This window comes from Procambarus clarkii, chromosome 22 (genome assembly GCF_040958095.1).
Source record: "Procambarus clarkii isolate CNS0578487 chromosome 22, FALCON_Pclarkii_2.0, whole genome shotgun sequence".
In the NCBI taxonomy this organism is placed as follows: domain Eukaryota; kingdom Metazoa; phylum Arthropoda; class Malacostraca; order Decapoda; family Cambaridae; genus Procambarus; species Procambarus clarkii.
Genome location: NC_091171.1, coordinates 2,646,758 through 2,673,097, shown reverse-complemented (window position 1 = coordinate 2,673,097; position 26,340 = coordinate 2,646,758). Strand labels below are relative to the sequence as shown.

Below are 26,340 nucleotides of genomic sequence, written 5' to 3'. Positions count from 1 at the left end.
TTAGGTAAAAAAAAAGACCAATCCCTTATTCTTGTTATTCCATAAGGAGCTAAGTTAATTTTTTACGCATTACAAAATAGAGAAGTATATACATATCAAAGTTTAATAATATAATACATTTAATAAGACATATAATTTAAATAAATATATATTTGTCTTTCAGTGTAATAAATTGGCGCTTAAACTAAATTAAGTGATGAGTGTTAGTGAAGAGGCCGGCGTGAGGCGGCCGCTGCGCAATCCGGATCTAAGCCTGTAGTGTTTACGTTTAGTGACAGTTGTGCGTTTCAGCATCACTGGGCGGCTTTCACAAGAATTCTTGGCCTTCCATCATGTCGGAGTCTTATGGTACGTAAACGTTGTTTTACTGCCGCTCACTAAATGCCGCCTGAAGGAAAAGCTGGGGAAAATTTGGTGTATTATAACAGTTATTGTGGGTGGTGGGTAAGGTGAGGGAGCCAGAGGTGCGGCTGGCCAGACCGGCCACTCGTCATTTACCTGTTGCAAATTTACGTCTTCGGAAACCATTTAGATTGTGTCACATATTAAAGCTATTATTGCTTTATTCCAGCCCAAAATCAAATTTTAGTGTTTTATTTTCTCGCACATTCTCATATATTGTCTTTGTTGTTATGTTCTTTATGAAATAGGTACAAATTGTAACAATTTTGGTGAGTAGGCCTACATACTATCTATATAGGCTATTATCTATACAGTAGATGCGGCAGGAAGAGGTTTCAGGAATGTTCTTCCATTCTTCCTGAAGAGTTTTTCCAAGTTGTATATTAAGTTGCAGAACTCCTGGTACTGTATTTACTTCTTCTTGGCGATAGGTGCAGTTTGCATGAAGGGTTTATCCTCCTGATGACTGCACCAGTACAAATGTTGGGAGATGCATCAGTGTTGAGAAGGACAAGGTTTGAAGAGTGTTGGCTTGTGCTGTAGATAGAGGAGTGGCGATTAAACAGAGGCGTATGTTAGAGGGAGACTTGCCACACTGTAGGGCGGGATGTTGGATTTATGGCATCATCTGGGCGTTGGTGCTGCAACAAGGCAGTTGTTTCCCTGTGTTTGGTTGTTGGTGGAGTGAGGTGTGAATGTGGCACAGGTCAAATGTGGCCCAATTTGTTGGTGGACTGGAGATATTTAGCCAGTGCTTTGACTATTTGATATTTTTCATGTAACGAGAGGTCACTTCCTCCTATGGTATTTACAGCTTCAGCAAGTAAAAGATAAGGTATTTTTGTTACCCATTGTGTGAAAAAGTATCTCCTGTTGTCTATCGAACTTTGAGGCTTGGTAAACTTGAAACTTTTACCTCCTATAGGTGAGTCATGTAGGATCTTTTTAGTAAGTAGTCTGGTTTAACAATTACTTAAAAAAAAAAATTCAAATGCTCAGTATTTTTATGACTTCAACAAGGTAATCCCTGTTGTCTTATTTGCTGAGTTGTTTGTCTAGTAGTACTATGGTCCTCAACTTATCCTGAAATGAGAGTTGACTTAGTTCTGGGGTGATTTTTAGGCACTTTATGCTAAACAAAAAGTGCAGTAATGTCTTTTTGTACATGAGGTCTCCATGGTCTCTATGCTTGAATTCCATGATAGAAGTGAAGGCACACAAGGGATTTGTACATCTGGATGATCGCTGGATTTTGTCCTAGTCAAAGATTCATTTTATTATTCCCTTCTAGTCAGTGAGGAGTGTTTGTTTATATTTAATCCTCTCTGTGGGGATTATTCTGCCTGTTGAAAATTTGGCAGGGCTTTATGGATGAGGAATAATTTTATATTAAGATAAGGCATGTGGGTGGTTATTAGTTCTTTATGGGTTGGTAGATAATAGTAGTTTTTTGGTTAATATACAAAATGAAATGTAATTAAATGAACATTAATGCAGTAGACAAGATAGCAATGCTTCCATCACTTTCATTCTAATTATATGTTGTATATCTTATTTAGGTAAAATTTTGTATTTTTCATAGCATACATTGTATTAGCTTTGAAGATGTCTTGATATATATACCTTTCAAGCAGGCAAAATAAAATATTTTCCAACATGTATGTAAAGAATATTAAACTATTTAATATACTATTCAATCCAGAGAGATGTACACTATTTCTTTTACCTCTTTGACAGCCAGTTTAACCGTTAAACTGCACAAGACATCAATAGCTGTGGTGAGTTACTTCCATGGAATTGCGCACCACAGCTATTGATGTGTTGGAGTACCACGCAAGATTTAAAAGTTTCGCGGCTACACAGTGTTCATATCAGCTTCCTCAGGGCTCTTGTAAACAGACGCCATTTTTTTTTTAAATTATGGGCAACATTCCTGGGTGTGAAAGCGTCAGTACTGACTGTGCAACCAAGGCTAAAGTCTGATAAAAATGACCAGAATTTTGATAATATTAGGATTGTTGTGATAATTAGCGCAATGCTGTATGGTGGGAGGAGTAATGCTGAGGGAGGGAGGGAGATAATGTCGTCTGCTGGTTCTGTGTGGCCACCTGTTATTGTCTGCCCTCACCATACCAGCTCAGTGGTTCTCTGTGGTGAACACAAATGTAGATACTTATATATAACATGTATATTTAGTGTAATAACAGCAAAAGGATTATGTTGGGGAGGAGCCATTTAGGTAACGGAAGTGGCGTTGTCTGCATGACTTGTCTAGCTGTGTAGAGGGTGGCCACTATGCTCTTTGGGCACCATACCAGCTTAGCTGTACAGTTATGGTGAATAACACATGTAGATACAGTGGTACCTCGGTTTAAGAGTTTAATCTGTTCCTGGAGACAGCTCGTATTCCGAAGCTAATTTCCCCATAAGAAATAATGGGAAATGAATTAATCCATTCCTGACTACCCCTAAAACCCCACTTCAAATTAAATTTTATACCTAATTCATCTAAATAAACCTACAAAACTATGTTCAAGTTATTACTTACCTTGCTGTTGGCGTATGAAAGATGGTGAGGAGGAGGGAGGAGAAGAGGTGTTACTGTTTGGAAGGGGAGTCCCCTTCCATTATCACATCAGGCAGTGAGGACTTCACTGGTGTACACACTCTGGCACGTTTTACCTGCATACCACTAAGACTTGCTTGTCTTACTAAGAATCTGTCTAAAGACACTTGTTTTTCCCTACATTTTAACACTTCTCTGTAGTAAGACATCACATTGTCATTTAAAGTCAATGCAACGGCCTGCTACAGCTTTATCTATGTGAGTTTTTTCAACAAAACTTTGCAATTCTTCCCATACTTCACACATTTTCTTAACACTTTAGCGTTATCACGGCACTCAAGAGCGTTTCCACTTTTTGTGTTGAGCTTGCACAGCGGACTCGCTCATGAGTCATGAGAAAAATATTTCTATAAACTCTATTTGTTATGCGATTGACTTTGGGATAGTTTGAAAATGTCCGCCATGAAATTTCCGTTTTCTCTAATAGCCGCATAGCCTATTTAGGAGAACGGCATAACATTGCACCATCGAGGTAAGACCATTGTATTGTTGACACGACAAGTGTAATCGACGTAGTTTTTTATTTGGTGCCGGTCTAACGCATCCTTGTGTGACATTTTATACTTATGTTCTTCTAGAACATTCTATTGCGAACACATTGGTACAAAAATGAAATACGTAAATCGAAAATTAATGTCAGGACAGTGAAAAGAGTATACACTTTTCAGTGTTGCCACTCGATCGCCCAAATGCCGCACTATTTTCTTAGGTTAAACCTTACCACTGGCTTTCTTGGGACCCATGGCGAGATATATAATAACAACTTTTATGGTCAAATGACCAAAAATCCAACAAAACACTGAAAATCCGGGTGAAGAATTGATGTGGGATAGTCACTGGGCGCGAGGCACTGGTAAACTGAGGGGTGAGAGGCGACGATCGCCGTACCACCACGGGCTAGGTCGGCTTGTACGCGTATCAACAAACTCGCCTTCTGAGGTAACCCTCGCCTTCCGAGACACATTTTCTGAGGAAATCCTGCTCGTATTCCGAAAAACTTGTATACTGGGACACTTGTATTCCGAGGTATCACTGTACTTATATATAATGTGTATATAGTGTAATAACACCACAAAGAGTATTGTTGGGGGAGAAATGTTAGTGCATCTGGCCTTGAACCAGTGAGGGAGGCAGCCGCCAGCTTACTGTATGTAGGGACATCACTTATTGCCTGAACTCACCATACACACTTGAATAATATTACTGCAAAAAACTAAGAAAAAAATAAATCAGAGACATTGAAATAATTAGGTAATAATATCTTTGTGGCAACTTCTGCCTGACAGCTCGGGTGGAGCAGACCCTCTCCCCCCTATTGCGGCCAAAATATGCCTACCTTACTTTGAGGTTACCTTGAGGTGCTTCCGGGGTTTAGCGTCCCCGCAGCCCGGTCGTTGACCAGGCCTCCTGGTTGCTGGACTGATCAACCAGGCTGTTGCACGCGGCTGCTCGCAGCCTGACGTATGAGTCACAGCCTGGTTGATCAGGTATCCTTTGGAGGTGCTTATCCAACGATTTGCCACCTACAATTTTTTTATTACTTGTGATCAGGGAACACAAATGAACACTTAAGACAAAATATTTTTTTTTATTTCTTGCACCTTGCCATGTTGCAGGCTATAATTGCAAGAGCAGGTTAATAAAATAAATAAAAAAATAAATTTTTGTCTTATAATAAAATAAATAAAATAAAATGTTTATTCATGCAAGGTACATACAAGAGATTTTACATAATTTGATTGATTTATAGATGGAGCTAGTACATACAATGCCTAAAGCCACTATTACGCAAAGCCTTTCGGGCAGGAAAAACATTAATGACTAAAACTTAATACTAATTGAGTATAAAGAATAAAATGTGTTGAGAACAAATAACAATAAAGATAAAAAAGGGGGAAATATGGCTGAAAACGCAGCACAAATACAATTAGGTGGACATACAGCTTTGATTAAGAAAACAGACATGGGTTGACAATAGGGGGGTAAGGAAGGTTACAGGGAATTTATTAGGTAGTGCTTCGTTTTTATCTTAAACTGGTTGAGAGAAGTATAGTCTTTAACATGGTTGGGAAGGTCATTCCACATTCTGGGTCCCTTGATTTGTAGAGCATTTCTAGTTTGATTAAGTCGTACTCTTGGAATATCAAAACTGAATTTATTTCTGGTGTGGTGCTCATGGGATCTGTTACAACCTTCAATGAAGCTTTTGAGGTCAGGATTGGCATTACAGTTCAGCGTTTTATATATGTATAATACACATGAGAGAATGTGTAGTGACTTAATATCTAACATATTCAGAGATTTGAGTAGGGGTACCGAGTGATGTCTGGGGCCAGAGTTGGATATTGTCCTAATAGCAGCTTTGTGTTGAGTAATTAGAGGACGTAAATGATTTTGGGTAGTAGAACCCCAAGCACAAATACCATAGATGAGATATGAATAGATGAGGGAGTAATAAAGCATCACCAGGGCATGGTGGGGTACATAATATCTGATCTTAGAAAGAATGCCGACAGTTTTTGAAACTTTTTTTTATATATTTAGAATGTGTCCCTGGAAATTCAGCTTATGGTCAATGAGAACACCAAGGAATTTGCCATCTAATTTGTTACAAATTTGAGTATTGTTTATTCTGAGATTTATTTGATTAGAGGATTTATTGCCAAACAGAATATAGAAAGTTTTGTCAATATTAAGGGTGAGTTTGTTGGCCGTTAGCCAAAAATGGACTTATAATAGTGTAATAGTTATAATACTTATACTTATATTAGTTATAATAGTATAGGAATAGTGTTCATTTGTGTTCCCAGATCATGGAAAAAATAATAAGAAAATCGTAGGTAGCATATTTTGGTCGCAATTGGGCGGGGAAGTCTGGCAAAAAAAATTTGTTGACAGCAAGCATCGGAGGAGGTCTGCTCTGCCTGAGCTGTCAGACGAGAGTTGCCACAAAGATATTATTACCTAATTATTTCAATGTCTCTGATTTATTTTTTCTCTGTTTTTTGCAGTAATATTATTCAATAGTAATTATTACCTAAGTGTAATTACCTAAGTGTAGTTACAGGATGAGAGCTACGCTCGTGGTGTCCCGTCTTCCCAGCACTCTTTGTCATATAACGCTTTGAAACTACTGACGGTCTTGGCCTCCACCACCTTCTCACTTAACTTGTTCCAACCGTCTACCACTCTATTTGCGAAGGTGAATTTTCTTATATTTCTTCGGCATCTGTGTTTAGCTAGTTTAAATCTATGACCTCTTGTTCTTGAAATTCCAGGTCTCAGGAAGTCTTCCCTGTCGATTTTATCAATTCCTGTAACTATTTTGTATGTAGTGATCATATCACCTCTTTTTCTTCTGTCTTCTAGTTTTGGCATATTTAATGCTTCTAACCTCTCCTCGTAGCTCTTGCCCTTCAGTTCTGGGAGCCACTTAGTAGCATGTCTTTGCACCTTTTCCAGTTTGTTGATGTGCTTCTTAAGATATGGGCACCACACAACAGCTGCATATTCTAGCTTTGGCCTAACAAAAGTCATGAACAATTTCTTTAGTATATCGCCATCCATGTATTTAAATGCAATTCTGAAGTTAGAAAGCATAGCATAGGCTCCTTGCACAATATTCTTTATGTGGTCCTCAGGTGATAGTTTTCTATCTAGAACCACTCCTAGATCTCTTTCTTTATCAGAATTCTTTAAAGATTTCTCACATAATATATAGGTTGTGTGGGGCCTATGTTCTCCTATTCCACATTCCATAACATGACATTTATTAACATTAAATTCCATTTGCCAAGTGGTGCTCCATATACTTATTTTGTCCAGGTCTTCTTGAAGGGCATGACAGTCATCTAAATTTCTTATCCTTCCTATTATCTTAGCATCATCAGCAAACATGTTCATATAATTCTGTATACCAACTGGTAGATCATTTATGTACACAATAAACATCACTGGTGCAAGAACTGAACCCTGTGGTACTCCACTTGTGACATTTCTCCATTCTGATACATTGCCTCTGATTACTGCCCTCATTTTTCTATCAGTCAGAAAATTTTTCATCCATGATAGAAGCTTACCTGTCACCCCTCCAATATTTTCCAGTTTCCAGAGCAACCTCTTATGTGGAACTCTGTCGAAAGCCTTTTTTAGGTCCAGATAGATGCAGTCAACCCAACCATCTCTTTCCTGTAATATCTCTGTGGCTCGATCATAGAAACTGAGTAAATTCGATACACAGGATCTTCCAGATCGAAAACCATACTGTCTGTCTGATATTATATCATTTCTCTCTAGGTGTTCTACCCATTTAGTTTTGATTAGTTTTTCCAATACTTTCACTATTACACTTGTCAATGATACAGGTCTATAATTGAGGGGGTCTTCCCTGCTGCCACTTTTGTAGATTGGAACTATGTTAGCCTGTTTCCACCCGTCTGCTACGATTCCTGTACACAGGGATGCCTGAAAGATCAGGTGAAGTGGAATGCTGAGCTCAGATGCACATTCTCTCAGAACCCATGGTGAAACGCCATCTAGGCCAGCTGCTTTGTTCTTACCGAGCTCCTTGAGCATTTTTTCCACTTCGTCTCTAGACACCTCTATGTGTTCTATGTTGTTCTCTGGAATTCTTATTGTATCTGGTTCCCTAAAGATTTCATTTTGTACAAACACACTTTGGAACTTTTCGTTTAGTGTTTCACACATTTCCTTTTCATCTTCCGTGAATCTATTTCCCATTTTCAACCTCTGAATATTATCCTTTACCTGCAATTTGTTGTTTATGAATTTATAGAATAGACCTGGTTCTGTTTTACATTTGTCCGCAATCCCTTTTTCAAAATTTCTTTCTGCCTCTCTCCTCACTGCCGTGTAGTTGTTTCTCGCATCTTTGTATCGCTGGTATGTTTGGGGGTTCGGCCTCTTCCTGTATTGATTCCATTTTTGTGTCTTTCGGTCTCTAGCCCTCTCGCAATTTCTATTGAACCAATCCTGTTTCCTAGTTCTGCATCTCTGTTTTGGTATAAATTTTTTTGTGCCTTTATCATATATTTCACAAAACTTGCCATACATCTCATTCACTTCCTTGCCTAGCATCAAGTCTGTCCAATTATACTCACTAAAAAAATTTCTAAGGTCACCATAATGTCCTCTCCTGAAGTCTGGTTTTTCAACTGCTTCAACCTCCTTATTTTCTTCCAGCTTATAACGCATTGCATACTTTATTCCCAAAAAGACATGGTCACTTTTACCCAAGGGAGGAAGGTACTGAATGTCAAATATCTCTTCCTCCTTCCTGGTAAATATCAAATCTAGCATGGAGGGAACGTCCCCTTCCCTCATCCTCGTAGCTTGTTTAACATGTTGATACAAGAATGTTTCTAGGATGAGGTCTACAAATTTACAGGTCCAAAAATCTTCTGTTTTAGCTTCATATGCTTCCCAGTCTATGGATTTCAAGTTGAAGTCACCGACTATCAACAGTAGTGAGATGTGTTTATAATAAAATGTGTGAACCAACTGTACAACTAAGCTAGTATGGTAAGTCAAGACAATAATTGAGGTCGCCACACAGTAAGCTGATGCTCCCTCCCTCACTCGCCAACATTCCTACTCCCACTATACTGTTTGTGCTGTTTTTACACTATATACACACATTATATATAAATATCTACATGTTTTATTCACCATACCCATCAACTAAGCTGGTATGGTGTCCAAACACCATAATGGCCGCAACAAAATTGCATGACAAGAGAGACAACAGTCAGCAGACGACGCCACCAACATCACCAAAATGGCTCCTCCCAACATACTCCTTTTGCTGTTATTTCACTATATACACACACATTATATATAAGTATCTAAATTTGTGTTCACCATAGCGAACCAGTAAGCTGGTATGGTAAGTGCAAACAATAACAGGTGGCCACACAGAATCAGCAGATATGCTACCTTCTTCAGCATTATTCCTCCCACCATACTATGCAAAGCACTAATTATCCCAACAATCCTGCTATTATCAGAATCCTATTATCATTTTTATCACAGTCAGGGGTCTTTTGTAATACAATCATCGCTAAATAATACCAGTTACATTTATATTTTGACATTTTTAGGCGATGCTGTAGTCAAGCTGAACAGCTGTGCTGTTAGCCTGTTTTCATTTTTATTTCATTCACTGGCATTCTTGCCTTGTTTAGACAGAGGTCTGCTTAACTTCTTATTAGGCAAGCCTAGGTTGTGTTGATAGTCCTCCTCCTCAAGGGGGGCCTCGTAGCCTGGTGGATATTGCGCAGGACTCGTAATTCTGTGGCGCGGGTTCGATTCCCGCATGAGGCAGAAATAAATGGGCAAAAGTTTCTTTCACCCTAAATGCCCCTGTTACCTAGCAGTAAATAGGTACCTGGGAGTTAGTCAGCTGTCACGGGCTGCTTCCTGGGGGTGGAGGCCTGGTCGAGGACCGGGCCGCGGGGACACTAAAGCCCGGAAATCATCTCAAGATAACCTCAAGATAACCTCTGTTTTCCTCCAAGGTTTCATATTTGCTATTGGTGGTCAGTTTGTCTGCTACCTGACTGGGCTCTACAAGCTTAGCTAGTCCCAGTGCCTGGGCTTCCCATAGGGCTCATTCACACTACAGGCCCTGGAAAACCTCTGTGAGCTCAGTTGTACAATGGTTACTTCTTCTGAGTCCACTCTCGCCTTGTGCGAAGTCGAAGGTTATTCTTTGCTCCTTCCTCAGGGAAACGATCATCCGTACTGCCTGTCACGCTGCCTGTTGGTTCGGGGACACCACCAACCCGGAGTCTTGCGGACCTTATTTCCCGCTTGTACTTCACTTTACTGATTCCTTGTCTGTTGATGTCAAGGATCAGGCAACAGCTGCGTTGCATGCTCGATTCTCCTTACTACAACGGGCCAGGTTGGTTGCCCGGTTGGAGGCCCCAGAGCTGCCCCTCTTGGGTTTTAAGGACCAGGATTTGGGGGCGTTGGCCGCTTCGACCTTGGTTCCTTCCTCCGCACTCCTGCCTTCTTCCCAGGTGGGCGTGGTTCAACCTGCTCCTTTCTTTCCCCCTATTTCTGGCTCCCATATATCTGAGGGTTTTGGAGTCTGGGAGGGGCTTAGCTCGGGAGAAGGCTCGGGTGGTTTCGGGGGCTGCCCTTTCCAATTCGGGTTGTATCAGAAAGAGGCATTTCATTATATTCAACACTGGTTTTTCTCCACCCGCTGGCTTATATTACTTCAAAATCTTCTTGGTCATTTGATTGTAGGTTGGTCTTTTTGGCCTCTCTGCATTTTTGGTTCTGTTCTTCCGTGGAAGATTGTTTCTTTCACACAGCCTTTCCTTGGACCTCACTTCTGGTTGTGGGTCAGGGAGCTTTGTGCTCTCCTTTGGAATGTTTTAATTTGTTATCATTTGGTTCTGGTTTTAGTTTTCTTTTCTCACATCAAATTAGCTTTTGTTTTTGGAAATTTATCTTGGTATTTGATGCATCGTTTGCCTGGCTGTGGGGTGCATCATGCCCTTTGTCCTGTCACCATAGTGTGGCATTATTTGCATGCTACTGAGGGCCATGGGTAATTATTTTTGTTTTTAACCCAGTTTTGTTGTCCCCTTGTTCTAATGCCCTTCTGTCCCAATTCATTGAGAAGTGATCCGGCTTAGTCAACCTGGGGTTCCTCCATGTCTACATGATCTCCATATACATGGACATTGTCAATATTTTTCTCCTTTATACTCCTAACTAATATCCATGCAAGAGAGTTTTGGAAATTCACCCTGGTGCTGGCCTTTTGTAATTGGCTGATTATTCCTCAGCTGTATCACACTTGTGTGGCAATGGGTCGTCAAGCCTGACACTACATACCTCTGTTGCATCATCATCCTCCTCTGTCCTCGATAATCTCTGGCTATCCTTTGTGTTCTTTTCTGGGGGGAGCCCCGTCGGCTCCCCGGAGCTATCCCAGGCTGATATGCTAATGTCAGACTTTGGCATCAGTCATGTGTATGGAGTTCTTAGGCCTACCGGGGACCACGGCCAGAACCGGGCCCCCTCAGAGAGGCAAGGGGAGCAATGGCCTATAGAAGCCCCCGTGTAGTTGGAAGCATTCTATGTCTGCCATCGACCGGAACAGGCACCCAGAAAGGTAAGCGCCCCAAAACAAACCCCTATTCTGGTTAAAATTGCTACCTAATACCGAACTAGTGGATAGAACTCCCCAACCGAAAACAAGCAAATTAGTGTGACGTCACACACTGCCGCGCCGCTGTCTGCGCAGCTCCCCCCTCCCCGGGAGGGGGAAGGGGGAGCCCCAGACCCCCCGCGCCGGCTACCCACACCTCAGTTCTTGAGGCTGATGCTATTGGCGATGGTCGTGTGCTCTGGCTCCGGTGTCGCTACTGCACTGTGCTTTGAGTGTGGTGTTAGTTTTGTGGGTGCGAGAGCCAGGAGTTATCTTCAGTACTCGGGCTGCATGCGCCTAGGGCTGCATGCGCCTAGGGCTGCCTTCCCTAGGTGCCCTGTAAGTACTGCCCTTGGGGCTTGGGGCCACCTTCCACAGGCTCCTCGGGGTCTGCCTCTGCTGGTCCGTTTTACCTTTCGGTTTTTCGGCCGCCTGTTGGGCTCTTGGGTGTTCTGTTCTCCCTTGTTACCGGCAGGTAAGAGGCAGTTTGCACTGGTAGGGGCGCAGGGTGCTGCTCAGCTTGTAATTCCCGACATCGCGGCCGGCTCTGTTCCTTGGGGTTCGCTGTCCTCTTGCGGGGTTTTGTTTTTCTTTTTGTTTTTGCCTGGTGGGGGGTTCTGTCATTTTATTCAGTTTGTTTTTGCCCTTCCACTGTTCTCCTCGGTGGCGCCCCCTGCTAGGTCCCCGTGAGTGTACACGTCCCTGGGGTTCAGCTTTAGACGTTTGCTTGGTAGTTTTGGGCGCCGGTTTGCAGCACCCTGCCTGGGACTACCTGAGCGCGAGTCCTCTTAAAGTAAACGCTCGGGACCCTGGGAATCCCCTAGGGGGCGCGTGGGTCCGATGGATGTGACCCCGGAGTCCCCACTCGCTGTGTGCGAGTTTGAGGGTTGCTCGGTCCCCTTGTCTCAGGGTGACCCTCATTGTTTTTGCCTCTGCCACGCTGCCTGTTGGGTCGGTGATACTTTCGACCCTGAGTCCTGTGAGTGTTGCTGCTTGCTTGTGACTCAATTTACCCAATCCTCTGATGATTCTCTTCGGGTACAGGCGGCACGTGCGTTGCAGTCTAGGTTTCGTCTGTTGCAACGCGCTCGGTTGGTTGCTTCCCCGGATGCCCCGGGGCTGCCCCGCTTTGCTTTTCGAGACCCGGACTTGGGGGTGGGGGTCGCTTCGATCCTGGTTCAGTCCGCACCTCCTCGTCCTTCCCCTTCTGTTCGTTCTGGTCCCCCGCCCCTGCTTCCGGCCCCGAAGCGTCTGAGGGTTTCGGGGTCGGAGCAGGGGTTACTTGATCTCGAGACTCGGGCAGCTTCGGGGGTTGCCCCTTCCGGGGGGGCGGCAGAGGCATTCGAGTCTTGTCTCCCGGCCGAAGCTTCAGGGTCTGACCAGTGGGCCCCCCTTCCTCCAGCTTTTCCGGCTGCTCCGTCCTTGTCTTGTGGGGTCGGGGCTTGGGGAGAGGACTCGGCCTCGGGTCCTGTGGTGACGGACCTCGAGGCTGGGGAGGGGCTGACTTGGGGGCCTTGGGCCCCGCTGGACCCCGCCTGGGTTTTTCTTCCCACTGAGCGGGGCTTATTGTTACAAGGAGTGGGGTTTTCTTTCCCCCCCTCTGCGTACGAGTTGGATTTGGTGTCGGCCCCTCCCCGGGTACGGTTCCGTGTTCCCCCGGGTACGTCGGTTCCGTCCTTCCGGAGGTTTTCGGCTTATCGCATCCAACCTGGTGTGGTGCGAGCGGCCTTTGCAGCTTACCTCCTGCGTGACCCGGATTGTGCCTCGGAAATGGATCCGTCCACGTTCAGGTTTGGGACTTCGTTCCCTTTCTGGCTCCGTTACGAGGTTCCGGAGTCATCCTGGCTAGCAGACTGCCCCTTGTTTGGTCTGGATTCCTGGCATTCCTTCTGTCGTTCCCGCACGCTGGAGTGGCGGGAAGCTTCTACGGTGCTTCAGGTTTTCCTGGGGGGTGAACTTGAGTACCTGAATGAGTGCTTGTTTGCCCCTGCCCTTCCCCGCGATGTGGGCGTTATTCAGCTCCATGTGCAGGTTCCCTCCCTTTCGGCGGCGCTCGTGGCGGAGGACTTGCGCGCTCGGGGCCTTTTGTGTTTGGCCTTGCGGTTCTTTTCCCTCCTGGAGCTGTCTTCGGATTGGCTCGTGGAGGATGTGGGGACGCTTGGGTCCGTCCCGGGGTCCGGCACCTTGTCCTCGGCTGCGCGTTCGTCGGCTGCCTTGTTGAAGCTGTTCACGCCGATTTTGCGGGATGCGGTTTCCCTGTTCTATGCTTCCCGTCTCGCGTGTCGGCAGGCGGTGCTGGGTTCCTCTGTGGAATCTGCTTGGGCTCTGGCTCTTAGGCGTTCTTCACCTTTTTGTCCTCTCCTGTTTGGGGAGTCGGCCGTGGCGCAGTTTATTCAGGCTGCGTCGGCGGCTTGTCGTCCGATGTCGGACTTGTTGGTTTTCCGGGGGTCCCGGGGTGGGTCTTCCCGGAAAGGTCGTGCCAGGGCTCGGGGTTCCTCTCGTCGTGGTAGGCCTCTGGTGTCAGGTTTGGGGTTGGCTCCTCCTGCGGACCCTCCCTCGTCTGGTCGGCGCGGTGTTCGCGCTGTGCGGGGTTCTGGGTCTCGTAAGGGTCGCCGGCCCTTTCGCGGTTTGCCCCTTTGACGGGGCGATGGGGGGGCGGCTTGCGCTGTTCGCCCGCGCCTGGTCCCACGATTCGTGGGCCTTTCGGGTCGTGTCTCGCGGCCTGCGGTGGCGTTGGGTGGCCCCTCCCCCCTTTGGGGGGTCGGGGCTGGCGGGGCAGGCTTCTTCCCCTGCGCTCTGTCGAGTCGTCTTGGAGTGGGTACGCTTGGGCGTCGTCGAAACGACGTCGTCCCTCAGATGGGTTTCCCGTCTGTTTCCGGTTCCGAAACGGGACTGCGCGGACCTGCGGTTCATTCTGGACTTGTCCCGTCTGAACCCCTGGGTTCATTGCCCCTCCTTTCGGATGACTACGCTGTCTCAGGTTCGGCTCCTCTTGGAGCCGGGTGCTTGGATGGTGTCCCTGGACCTCCGGGACGCTTATTGGCATGTCCCGATTCATCCGCGGTTCAGGGACTGGCTCGGTTTTGTAGTGGGGCGTCTGAGTTACCGCTTTCGTTGTCTCCCGTTCGGGTTGAACCTGGCACCTCGCGTGTTCACACGCCTTACACGGGTTGTGGTGGCTCGTTTGCGTCTCCTAGGTGTTCGGGTGTTGGCCTACCTCGACGACTGGCTGGTTTGGGCTCCCAGCCAGTCAGCTTGCTTGCTAGCCAGGGATTTGGTTCTTTCCCAGCTCGCCGGGTTCGGGTTCTTGGTGAACTGGAGGAAGTCCCATCTGGTTCCCTCTCAGGTTCGGACTTGGCTGGGTCTCGTGTGGGACTCTCGGACCGCCTCCTTGTCTCTCCCTCCGGAGTCTCTCCTGCGGCTGCGGTCCCGCCTTTGTCTGTTTCTGGAGGGCCCTCGGGTCACCCGGCGGTTGCTCGAGGGGCTGTGCGGGAGCCTGAACTTCGCGATGGTGGTCTACCCGCCGGGTCGGGTTTGGCTTCGACGGCTGTTCTGGTTCCTTCGGGGTTCCCCCTTCCGCCTCTCTCGCGATCGCAGAGTTCGACCCCCGGGGGACTTGCGTCGGTTGCTGCGTCACCGGCTTCCTCTTCGGGTTTTTCGGGGTTCAGTGCCTTGGCGCCTACCCGAGCCCTCGCTCGATGTGTACACGGATGCGTCGTCTCTCGGCTGGGGTTTTGTGACCAGTGCTCACCAGGCCGGCCAGGGGCGTTGGGATCCGTCCTTCCGTCGAGCTCACAGTACGGTGCGGGAGTTCGCGGCAGTGTGGTTTGCTCTGGGGAGGATTCGGGTGGCCCGCGGATCGACGATTCGGCTCCATTCGGACTGCTCTCCGGTGGTTCATTGCCTGAACCGCGGGGGTTCGATGCGGTCCTTGTCTCTTTGGGGTTGGTCGCTTCGGGTGACTCGTCTGCTGAGTTCTCGGGGTTTGGCTCTCCTGGCGGTTCACGTACGGGGCGTGTCCAACGTCTTGGCCGACGCCCTGTCTCGCTTCGTTCCCCTCTCCACGGAGTGGACGGTCGACGACGAGTCCTTCCGTTGGCTTTGCCAGACGTTCGGGCGCCCCGAGGTGGACCTCTTCGCGTCGGCGTGGTCGCGGCGTCTTCCCGTTTATGCGGCGCCCTTCCCCGATTGCGAGGCCGTCGGGGTCGATGCCTTTCGGCTCGACTGGTCGAGGTGGGGGTTCCTGTACCTCTTTCCCCCAGTTCGGCTGTTGCTCCAGGTCCTGACTCGCTTAGAGACTTACCAGGGGAGAGTTGTCCTTCTGGCCCCTTGGTGGCCGGCCCAGCCTTGGTTTCAGGCGCTGGTTGCTCGGTGTCCGAACCCGAGGGTTTTCCCGCGGCTCCGCCTCTTTCAGCAGATCGGGCCGGTACGTCACGTAGCTGGTTCGATCTTCTCCTCGAGTCTTCGCGTATGGTTTTTTTGACTCGAGTCTATCATCATCTCTATGGTGATCAGGTGGCCTCCTTGTTGGTGTCCCACCTGAGGGCTTCTTCTCGGCGGCAGTATGAAGTTTCCTGGCGGTCCTTCCGTTTCTTTTTGCGTCTTCGTCGTGTTAGCTCCTTGTCTGTTCGAGTGGTCTTGTCCTTCCTCTCGTGGTTGTTTCAGGACCGTCATCTTATGCCTAACACTGTCGCTTCGTATCGTGCGGCGCTGGCGGAGCCGCTTCAGCTTGCTTTCGGTATCGATGTTACGTCTGCGCCGTTTCGCAAGCTGTCTCGTGCATTGTTTCACCTCCGGCCTGCTCATGCGTCGCCTGAGCCGTCCTGGTCTTTGGACAGAGTGCTCGCTTTCCTTTCATCTCCTCGTTTCGTTGTGGCCCCTTCGGTCCAGGATTGTTTTTCCAAGGCACTTTTCTTGTTGGCTTTGGCCTCTGGGGGTCGGGTAGGGGAGCTTCATGCTCTCCTCCGGCGCAGGGGTTTCTGCTCTTTTGGTCGTGGTGATAGTTTTGTTCGTTTGCAGCCGTCTCCTTCTTTTCTGGCGAAGAATGAGACTGCTGCGTTCCGGAGGGGTCCATGGGTGGTTGATGCTTGGTTGGTCAGGCCGGGGGTGCATCATGTTTTGTGTCCGGTTGCGGCGCTTCGCCGTTATTTGCACGCCACAGCTTCTGTGTCCGGGGACGCGCTGTGGGTTGATCCGGTTTCCCTTCTTCCCTGTTCGCGGGTTCGGGTCTCTCAGGTCGTCCGCAGGGTTATTAGGTCTAGCCAGCCTGCGGTCTATCCCCGTGCCCATGACGTTCGTAAGTTCGCGGCTCTTGCTGCCGTCTTTGGGAATATGTCTTGGTCTGATATTCGGGCGCGGGGATTTTGGCGGTCGAACAGGGTCCTGGCTGCTCGTTACCTTGTGAATGTCCCTGGCCCTCGTCGGGCCTGTGTTGCTTTGGGTCGGCGGTTGCAGCCAGTTGTCTCGGCTTCGAGTTGAGGGGTGAGCGACGACCGCCTCCCGGGTAAGTCCCTCTTTTTCTGTCTGTGGGTAGTTAGCTCCGGGGAGCCGACGGGGCTCCCCCCAGAAAACCAGCGTTGAATGTAATGAAACGCCATTTTCTGGGTGAGTCCCGGAGGCTCCCCGGCATCCCTCCCTCCCTCCGGTCGGCGGTTTTTCGCGTTTTTGACATCCAGCCTCAAGAACTGAGGTGTGGGTAGCCGGCGCGGGGGGTCTGGGGCTCCCCCTTCCCCCTCCCGGGGAGGGGGGAGCTGCGCAGACAGCGGCGCGGCAGTGTGTGACGTCACACTAATTTGCTTGTTTTCGGTTGGGGAGTTCTATCCACTAGTTCGGTATTAGGTAGCAATTTTAACCAGAATAGGGGTTTGTTTTGGGGCGCTTACCTTTCTGGGTGCCTGTTCCGGTCGATGGCAGACATAGAATGCTTCCAACTACACGGGGGCTTCTATAGGCCATTGCTCCCCTTGCCTCTCTGAGGGGGCCCGGTTCTGGCCGTGGTCCCCGGTAGGCCTAAGAACTCCATACACATGACTGATGCCAAAGTCTGACATTAGCATATCAGCCTGGGATAGCTCCGGGGAGCCTCCGGGACTCACCCAGAAAATGGCGTTTCATTACATTCAACGCTGGTTTTTTGGGTTCAGGGGCTCTATGGTGATATGGCATTGGCAAGCTATACTGAAATGATTTTTTCCCCAGAAATTCTGAATGTAATGAAACACTTTTCTGGTGGGCTTTTGGTAGCCCTTGGGCCCTTGGCAGCTTCCTGACCCTGTCCATTGCTCTGCTTTTTGTATAATTAGAGTGTTTATATTTTTGGGTGGCTCGTGAATGAGCTGGCTGACTTTCCAGTGCTCTGGGTCACCAGGTCTGTGTCTAGTGGCAAGTGAGTGTTGTTAGGTGGTGATTTTGCAAGTGTTTACAGGCGGTTGTTGTTTTGAAGCATTGTTACTGTTTGTTTCCCTTGGTTTTGTTGAGATTTGTTATCACCAGACTTCCCCACGTCTCTTTGGGGAGCCAGATCCTGGTCTTGGCTTGTGGTAGCCTTGTTTAGCTTTAGTGGTCTGGTGTGTCTCACAATTCTTGGACAGTTATGAGTGTAGCATCAGACTACTTCATTGGATTTAACACAATTTTATTTGATGGTTCACCTCAAAAAATCTATATTATTAAAGGCTTTAAACATTTGGTGTTTTAATTGATATAATTAGGTGAGGAATTTTAACAACAAAATTTATAGTGTATGGCAAATATAGCTCATATATGTACTGTACTAAGTCTACCTGCCTCTCTACCTACCTGTTGACTACCCTCAACATGTAGGTAGGCCTAAGATTAATTACATTTACCTGAGTTTACCTGAGAGCTACTAACACTAGTGGCCTCGACTTGTTGAGGGTCCCCCCATTTGCCTTGATGATCTTTTCCAGGTGTACCTTAAAAGTTAAGATAGTTTTAGAATTTATGACTTTGACAGGTAGGTAGTTCCATGGGTGAAAATCCTGTGGGTGAAACAGCATCTTCTGTTCTCAGTCCTACATTGTGGCTTGTTGAGCTTGAAATTGTTATTCCTCATTCATGTTATATCTGACCTTTTGAAGAAATTTTCCAGATCAACATCCTCCAAATTTTTCATTATTTTAAAAGTTTTAATAAGATGTGCCCTGTCATATCTGGTTTGCAGTGTTGGTAGCCCTGTGGCCCTCAACCATTCCTGGTACGTGAGTTGACTTAGCTCTGGAATGATTTTTGTTGCCCGGTGTTGCACTTTCTCCAGAGCAGCTATGTCCTTCTGAAGATGAGGTCTCCATGCTTGGATACAGTAATCCAAATTGGGGGCACACCAATGATTTATACAATTGAATCACTACCTTCTTTTCCTTGAAGTCGAAGCCCTAGGACAGGTTAGATTAGGATGTTGGTTAGCTTGTTTTAGTGTTTATGTCCATTTGTATAATAATAGTTCAAAATGTTGATTTATTTTATGATGCAGTCCACATTTTGTGTATTCCATCCGCAATCACTATAGGTGCTGTCATTTTTGGGAGATGGGTTGCATAGAATGAGATGATGTCATTCCATCCTCACATTTACAATGGTTTGATGTCTCTCCATCCACACATTTACAGTGGGTTGATGTCATTCCAGCCTCACATTTACAATGGGTTGATGCTCAAATGGGTGTCCATCCTCATAAACAGTGGGTTGATGTTACTCTATCTTTGTACACATTGAATTGATGCCAATCCATCCTCACATTTATAGTGGGTTGCTGTCATTCCAACCTCGTACACAGATTGTACGAGGTTGGAATGGTTGATGCCATTCCATCCTCGCATTTACAATGACTTGATGTCGCCCCCATCCTTATACTCAAAATAGATTCATACTTCTCCGTTCATACAAGGGTTCAACTCCTGTGATGCCAGTCCATCCTTATAGGCCTACTCACAATGGTCTGATTTCTCTCTTTAAGCATACTCTTAAAGTCAATAGTTTGCTGCCAAATTTTACATTACTGTAGGGAACCCCAGAGGCTCCCTGAAGCTATTTTACTGATTATGTACCATTCTACTAGAGTTTCATAAGTCACAGAGTTCTTGTATGCCTACCGGGACCACAAGCCAGAACCTGGCTCCCCTCAGAGAGGCACGGGGAACAATGGCCTATGAACACTTTACATTTAAATTTTGTCATCTTGCCATCGACCAGGAAAGGCACACAGATGTAGTGTGCTGAGTGGTCGCAGTCCACTGCGACTTCTTGGCACACTATATCAGTCAAGAAGCTCTGGCTCCATGTGCCCGTTTTCTTTGGTGTCCCACTTACAGTCTTCTTCTCAGCGACAGTATGAGGTTTCTTGGCAGGTCTTCCGCCATTTTCTTTCTCTTCGTCATTTCTTCTGTGTTCAACAGGGTTGTTTACTCCTTTCTTAGCTCTTTCTGGTTCGGCATCTTATGCCAACTATTGTCGCTTCTTATCAAGCAATGATCGCAGAGCCGCTTCTCTTTGCATTCAGGGTGGTTGTCTCTTCTGCCCTGTTCCTGGAAGCTTTTTCATGCATTTTTCGCCTCTGGCCTGCTTTTGCACTGTCTGAGCCTACTTGGTCTTTGGACCAGGTTCTTTCTTTTCTTTCTTCACCTCGGTTTGTGGTGGCTCCTTCAATTTGGGATTCTTTTGGAAAGCCTTATTTTGTTGGGTTTGCCTTTTGGTGGTCAGGGTGGGGAGCTTCATTCTCTTTTCTGGTGCCAGGAATTTTTTGTTCTTTTGGTCTTGGTGGTCGTTTTGTTTGGTTGCAGCCGGCTCCTCCTTTTCTGGCGAAGATTGAGATGGCAGGCTTCCAGAAGGGTCCTTTGGTTGTGGTTACTTGGTTGGTTCGACTGGGGGTGCTTCTTGTTTTGTGTCCAGTAGCAGCCTTGTCGCAATTCTGTCTCAGTGAATGCTTTGTGGGTTGTTCCGGTTTCCCTGGTGACATGTTACAGAACTTGTGTGTTTCTGGTTGTCCACGGTGTCCTTACGTTTCACCATCCTGAGGGCTACCCCTCATGCTTGTGATTTGCAGATTTACATGTACATCAGTATGCCGCTCTCTCAGCTGTGATTTGGAACATATCTTGGGTCGATCTTCGAGCACGGGGTTTTTGGAATTCTACCAGGGTCTAAGCTGCCAGTTTCTGGTTCCCGTCCCTGGCACACTGCGGCCTTGTGTTGCTTTGGGGCATCTGTTGAAGTCTACGGTCTCTTCTTCTAGTGTTCCTCGAGGTGCTGCTGCCTCCAGGGTATGTTCATGTTTTCTCCCTTCTGTCGGTGGCTTTTCTCATTCAAGAACTAGCTCACCCAGACCGGCTCCTCCCCCTCCCTCCAACGAGGGGGGGGGGGGGGAAGGTATAGGTAATGAGCGGGAGTTTAGTTGGACAAAGCTTTGCTTGTTTTTATTTTCTTTGTGGGGGAGTCTTGTGCCATCTTGTTGATCTCAAGATGACAAACTTTAAATGTAAAGTGTTCATTGGCCATTGCTCTCTGCCCCTCTCTGAGTGGGCCAGGTTCTGGCTTGTGGTCCTGGTAGGCATACAAGAACTCTGTGACTGATAAAACTCAAGTAGTATGGCACTTAATTAGTAAGATAATTTAAGGGAGCCTCCAGGGCTCACCCAACAACTGGCATCTCACTCCATTCAATGCTGAGTTTAAAGTTTAAACTCAACTTTTGTTGAGTTTAAAAGTTTGGTCTTAGAGAGTTGATAAATGTTGAGAAATGTTCAAATAATATATAATGTTATTGAGAGTTCAATGCACGTCTCTTGGCCTTTCTGTTCAAGAGGATAGGCCTATGACTTAATTATGCAATAATTTGTCCCTTGTAAGACACTCATTTTTCACATTAAACTTTGTATGTGTGCATCAATGAAATGTAGGTGTACTTTATATTAAAATGTGCTACACTATACTTAAGTGTGGTTTTCTTTCAGATTTCTTATTTAAGTTCCTGGTAATTGGGAGTGCTGGCACTGGCAAATCCTGCCTTCTTCATCAGTTTATTGAAGGCAAATGTAAGTAAAAATTAACTTGCTCAACATTACTGTAGGATGGTTGGATTCAGGTACCCGAGCTTGGAATTCTGTTGGTATGAAAGTAACATGATTGTTTCATGGACAAATACATAAGCTTATTTGTACATGTCTTGCAAATGCTGTACAGCAAAATTGGTAGTGTATTTGTATTGTATTTGTATTTTTTAACTTGCAAGACTATGTTTTTATGTTTATGTTTGTATTTCATTATATTATTTACAAGTGCTACCAACCAGTGTTGAATATAATGAAATGCCAGTTTCTGGGTGAGCCCCAGTGGCTTCCTGAAGCTGTCTCACCTAGACAGCTTGGGATGGCTCCCAACAGGCCACTGCTGGGTTCAAAAGAGACTGAGGCCTCACAACCTGCCAGATGAACTCCCCCCAACTATGTAAACAAACGATTGAATCTCTCAAAACTAGTAGGCATCCATCAGTCTCAGGAGACTATGGGGTTCACTCTGGTTGTTGATCTGGAGTGGCCTCTCCAGGGTGCAAAGCCAGAGTAGGTGGGAGAAGTTGTCACCCATGCAGCAGGTCCCCCCTCTCCACGGTGGCAAAAGTCTCCAAAAGTCTAGTATTTTGGAAACACTAGTTTCCAAAACTAGTGTGCGCTCATTCACCCTACCCCCTCCCATTCATTGGGGGAGGGGGCAGGGGGAGAAGAGGCTTACACTGTCCAAGAACCTGAGTCCTCAGTTCTGTGTCTGGCAGCAACTCTCCACCTATACAACTTTGCAAATTCTTTAATGAATTTAATTGGGCAGACTTGTTGCTAGGTAAGGAAGTAACTGAGATGTATGCCAAATTTTGTGAAATATAGGATGTAGGCACACAACACAAAATTCATACCGAAAGAGAGATGCAGAACCAGAAAACAGGATTATTCAATAGAAATTGTGAGAGGTCTAGAGACAAGACAAGAAAATGGGTACAATATAGGAAGAGGCCTAACCCTCAAACATACCAGCACTACAAGCAAGCAAGAAACAAATTAATTAAAAGCAAGCTGCATGTAAAAGATAAAATCTAAAGATTGAGAATGGGGAACAGGTTTACTGAGAACGAACAAGAAATGTGTAAAACATTAAATGAACAGTTCCAAAGTGTGTTTGACAAAATGAGGATTTCAGAGAGCCAGACCGAATACCAATTCTAGACCACACCTTAGAATACATAGAGATATCTCAAAACAAAGTGGAAAAATTACTCAAGGGGCTAGGAAGAAATAAAGCAGATGGACCAGACGGAGTTTCACCTTGGGTGCTGTGAGAATGCGCAACTGAGCTGAGAATTTCACTCCATTTAATATTTCAAATATCCTTGTGCACAGGAATCTTAGCAGATACAGTGGGGCCTTGATTTACGATGGTAATCCATTCTCAGAGACGTATCATAAGTCGAAATATCGTAAGTCGAAACGATTTTCCCATAAAAAATAAAGGAAATTGGATTAATCCGTTCCACACCCCCAAAAATATTAACTTAAAAATACATTTTATACTAAATACAATTTTTTTCTCAAACTACAATACAGTACATATGTTTATCTTACCTTTATGGAGGACTCTTGATGGCGTATGGAAGATGGTGATGGGGGGGGGGGGGGAGGAGAGGTGTTACTGTTTGGAAGGGGAGTCCCCTTTCATTATAACATCAGGCAGTGATGATTTCTCTGGGGTACACTCTCTCTCCTACATTTTACCTGCATACCACTAGGACCTGGTTGTGGTTCACTGCTTGTTTGTCTCACTAAAAATTTGTCTAGTGACACTTGTTTTTCCCTTCATTTTAACATTTGTCTGTAGTGATGCATCAGTGTCATTGAAAAGGTTAAGGCAACGGCCTACTGCAGCTTGATTTGGGTGAGTCGTTTCTGCAAAAGTTTGCAGTTCTTCCCATGCTGCACTCCTTTTTTAATTTTTGAGGAAGGGACATTCAGTACTGCCTCCTCCTCTGAAGAAGAAATTCCCTCAGCTACCTCTTGTTGCTGCTCCTTTTGAAGGGCTTGGAGTTCTTCGGTGGTCAGTTCTTCACTGTGTTCCTCCACCAACTCCTCAATATCAGCACCATCCAACTCCAAGCCCAATTGCCGGCCCAGAGAAACAATTTCCTCAACAAGAGGCACTTCAGGTTCAGGCTCAAACCCCTCAAAGTCTTGTTCTGCAACACATTCAGGCCACAATTTTTTCCAGCCAGAGATCATGGTTCTTACAGTCACTTCTTGCCAGGCTTTGTCTACGAGTTTTAAAGCACTACAAATATTAAAATGTTTTTCCAGAATTCTTTGAGGGATGAGGTTTGTGGCATCCGTCACTTCGACACATCTCCAAAAAAGTGCACTTTCATAAAGTTTCTTAAAATTGGCAATGATTTTCTGGTCCATAAGCTGAAGTAGAGGAGTGGTGTTGGGAGGAAAGAACTTTACTGTAACAACTAAATTCCTCCATCAATGAATGCTCCAAGCCTGGAGGATGGGCAGGAGCATTGTCGAGGAGAAACAGGGCCTTGAGTGGCAAACTGTTCTCCTGCAGATATTTTTTGATGGCAGGAAACACCACCTCATTCACTCACTCAGAAAAAATTGCTTAGTCACCCATGCCTTAGCATTAGCCCCTCCACATCACACACATTTTGTTTTTCTGCACATTATATTTTTTGAAAACCTTTGGATTTTTGGAATGATACAAAAGCAAGGGTTTAGTTTTCAAATCGCCATTCGCATTACCACACAGCACAAGCTTAAACCTATCTTTCATAGCCTTGTGTCCGGGCAATGACTTCTCCTCCTTGGTAATGTATGTCTTCTTCGGCAATCTTTTCCAAAATAGCCCTGTCTCGTCACAATTAAACACTTGTGGTAGGTATGCCTCACTCTGCACAAAATCTTTAAATTCGCCAATAAATCTTTCAGCCGCTGGTTTGTCTGAGCTGGCACCCTCACCGTGCCTCACAACACTATGAATGCCACTTCTTTTTCTAAATTTCTCAACCCATCCTCTGCTCGCCTTAAACTCTCTCGCATCTGCATCACTTGTTCCAGGGGTTTTCTTTATAAGATCTTCATGCAATTTTCTTGCCTTTTCACATATGATGGCCTCTGAAATGCTGTCACCCACTAACTCCTTGTTGTGTATCCAAATTAATAACAACTGTTCCACATCCTCAAGTGTTTGTGTTGTATGTTTCGTAGTTATTGATACGCCTTTTGCCACTTTAGCACTCATAATGTCCTTTTTCTGAGCAAGTATGGTGGATATTGTTAACTAAGATTTGTTGTACTGCCTAACTAGTTCAGCAACCCGCACACCATCTTCATATTTACGAACAATCTCTTGTTTTTGCTCTATGGTCATCCTTACATGTGTTTTCATATGTTGAACCTTACCACTGACTTTCTTGGGACCCATGGAATAATATATATAATAATCAATTTTATGTTCAAAAAGCAAAAAAATCACCACAAAAATGGAATTTCTTTTAAGCGTAATCGTCACTAAGCGGGCGGCTCTGGTAAACTGAGGCAGGTCGGCCCGTGCGACCGGGAACCATGCGCTCGGTCGACCAGAACGTGTATCAACGAATATCGTTAGTTGACGACACTATTGTAAGTCGGGTCGCATTTTTCAATCAAATTTATATTGTAACTCGAAATAATCGTAAGTCGGGGCAATCGTAAGTTGGGTGCCACAGTACAGTACAGTGGAACCTCTATTAACGAGTTTAATCCGTTCTGGCACCGAGCTCGTTACCTGGAAAACTCGTCTTAAGAAACTAATTTCCCCATTTAAAATAAAGGAAATAAATTTAATCTGTTCCACTCCCAAAAACATCCATACTTGTATGACATTTTTTTTATGTAAATATAATACTGCACATGTAAATATAAATGTTTTGTTGTAGTGTTTTAATGTTTACTTTACCTTATGAAGAGTAGTTGCTGGCTTGAGGGAGACGATGGAGAGGTGGAAAGGAGGAGAGGGGTTATGGTGTGGAAGGAGAATCCACCTCTGAGTCAGGCGGACTCTCCCTTCTTGGGAATTTCACCCAAATCTCATTTCAAATGTCACACAAGGATGCGTTAGACCAGCACCAAATAAAAAACTATGTCGATTACACTCGTCGTGTCAACAATATAACGGTCTTACCACAAAGATAAAATACAATGCCGTTCTCACAAATAGGCTATGTGGCTATTAGAGAAAACGGAAATTTCATGGCAAACATGTATACAATCCCCAAGTCGATCGGATAAGAATTGGATTTTATAGAAATATTTACTCAAATGACGCTTGAGCGCGGTGTTTGGGTGCATTCAAGAGAAAAAAGTGTGTCACATTCAAGCGATATACCTGCGAAAGTGATAACACTTTCACAAAGTGTTATCACAAAGTGATAAATAAATTAAATATTTTCACACACCAGGTTGTCACTGCTTTATCAGGGCAGCTTTTCCAAAAATGCGTTCACCTTTTCAAACATTCCCAAGACTTCCCTGATCTCAGTGGAAGAGGCAGCATCCTCCCTCATTCCCTTACTAATGGTGTAAATTGTTGATGAGGACCTGCCATACTCCATTGTGAAATCAGTCACACAGACACCACACTCATGCTTTGCTATAATTTTCTTCTTCAAATCCACAGTAATTGTATCTCTCTTCCTCTTGACAACACTATCTTTAGCAAGCAGCTTCTTTGGAGACATCGTGTGTTACAAATTGTAGTCGCAAAACCACTAAAAACCCAAAGAAAAGCGCAAATAAATCCAGAGGGATGCTTGTCGTGTGCGATACAACAACAACACTGGCGTCGGAGGCGTCCGAGAATTAGCGGGAACCCGCGAGATGCTAGGAAGCACCATGTGGTTTTGCTCGTCAATAGAAGCGAGCTCGTCAATAGAGACAAATTTGCTGCGAGTGGCTTCCTCGTTACTGGAAAACTCGTTAATAGAGCCGCTTGTTAATCAAGGTTCCACTGTATATAGAAAAAGTCAAATATAGTTCCAACCTATAAAAATGGTAGCCATGAAGATCCTCTAAATTATAAACCCATATCA

At 45.6% G+C, this 26,340-nt stretch overlaps 1 protein-coding gene across 4 annotated transcripts in view; it reads left to right on the top strand.

The window, feature by feature from the left end:
* The first annotated feature begins 224 nt into the window (after positions 1 to 224).
* The window catches only part of Rab4 (RAS oncogene family member Rab4), a 210,642-nt gene continuing 184,526 nt past the window's right edge, over positions 225 to 26,340 (top strand). For 3 of the 4 annotated variants that reach the window (XM_069329377.1, XM_069329378.1, XM_045740675.2), the window contains exons 1-2: positions 225 to 348; positions 21,185 to 21,265. In XM_069329377.1, the coding sequence (XP_069185478.1) occupies positions 333 to 348; positions 21,185 to 21,265 (97 nt within the window). In that variant the 5' untranslated portion in view covers positions 225 to 332. Of the gene's footprint in view, positions 349 to 21,184; positions 21,266 to 26,340 lie in introns of those variants that run through there. The other variant, XM_069329376.1, reaches the window with a different exon arrangement.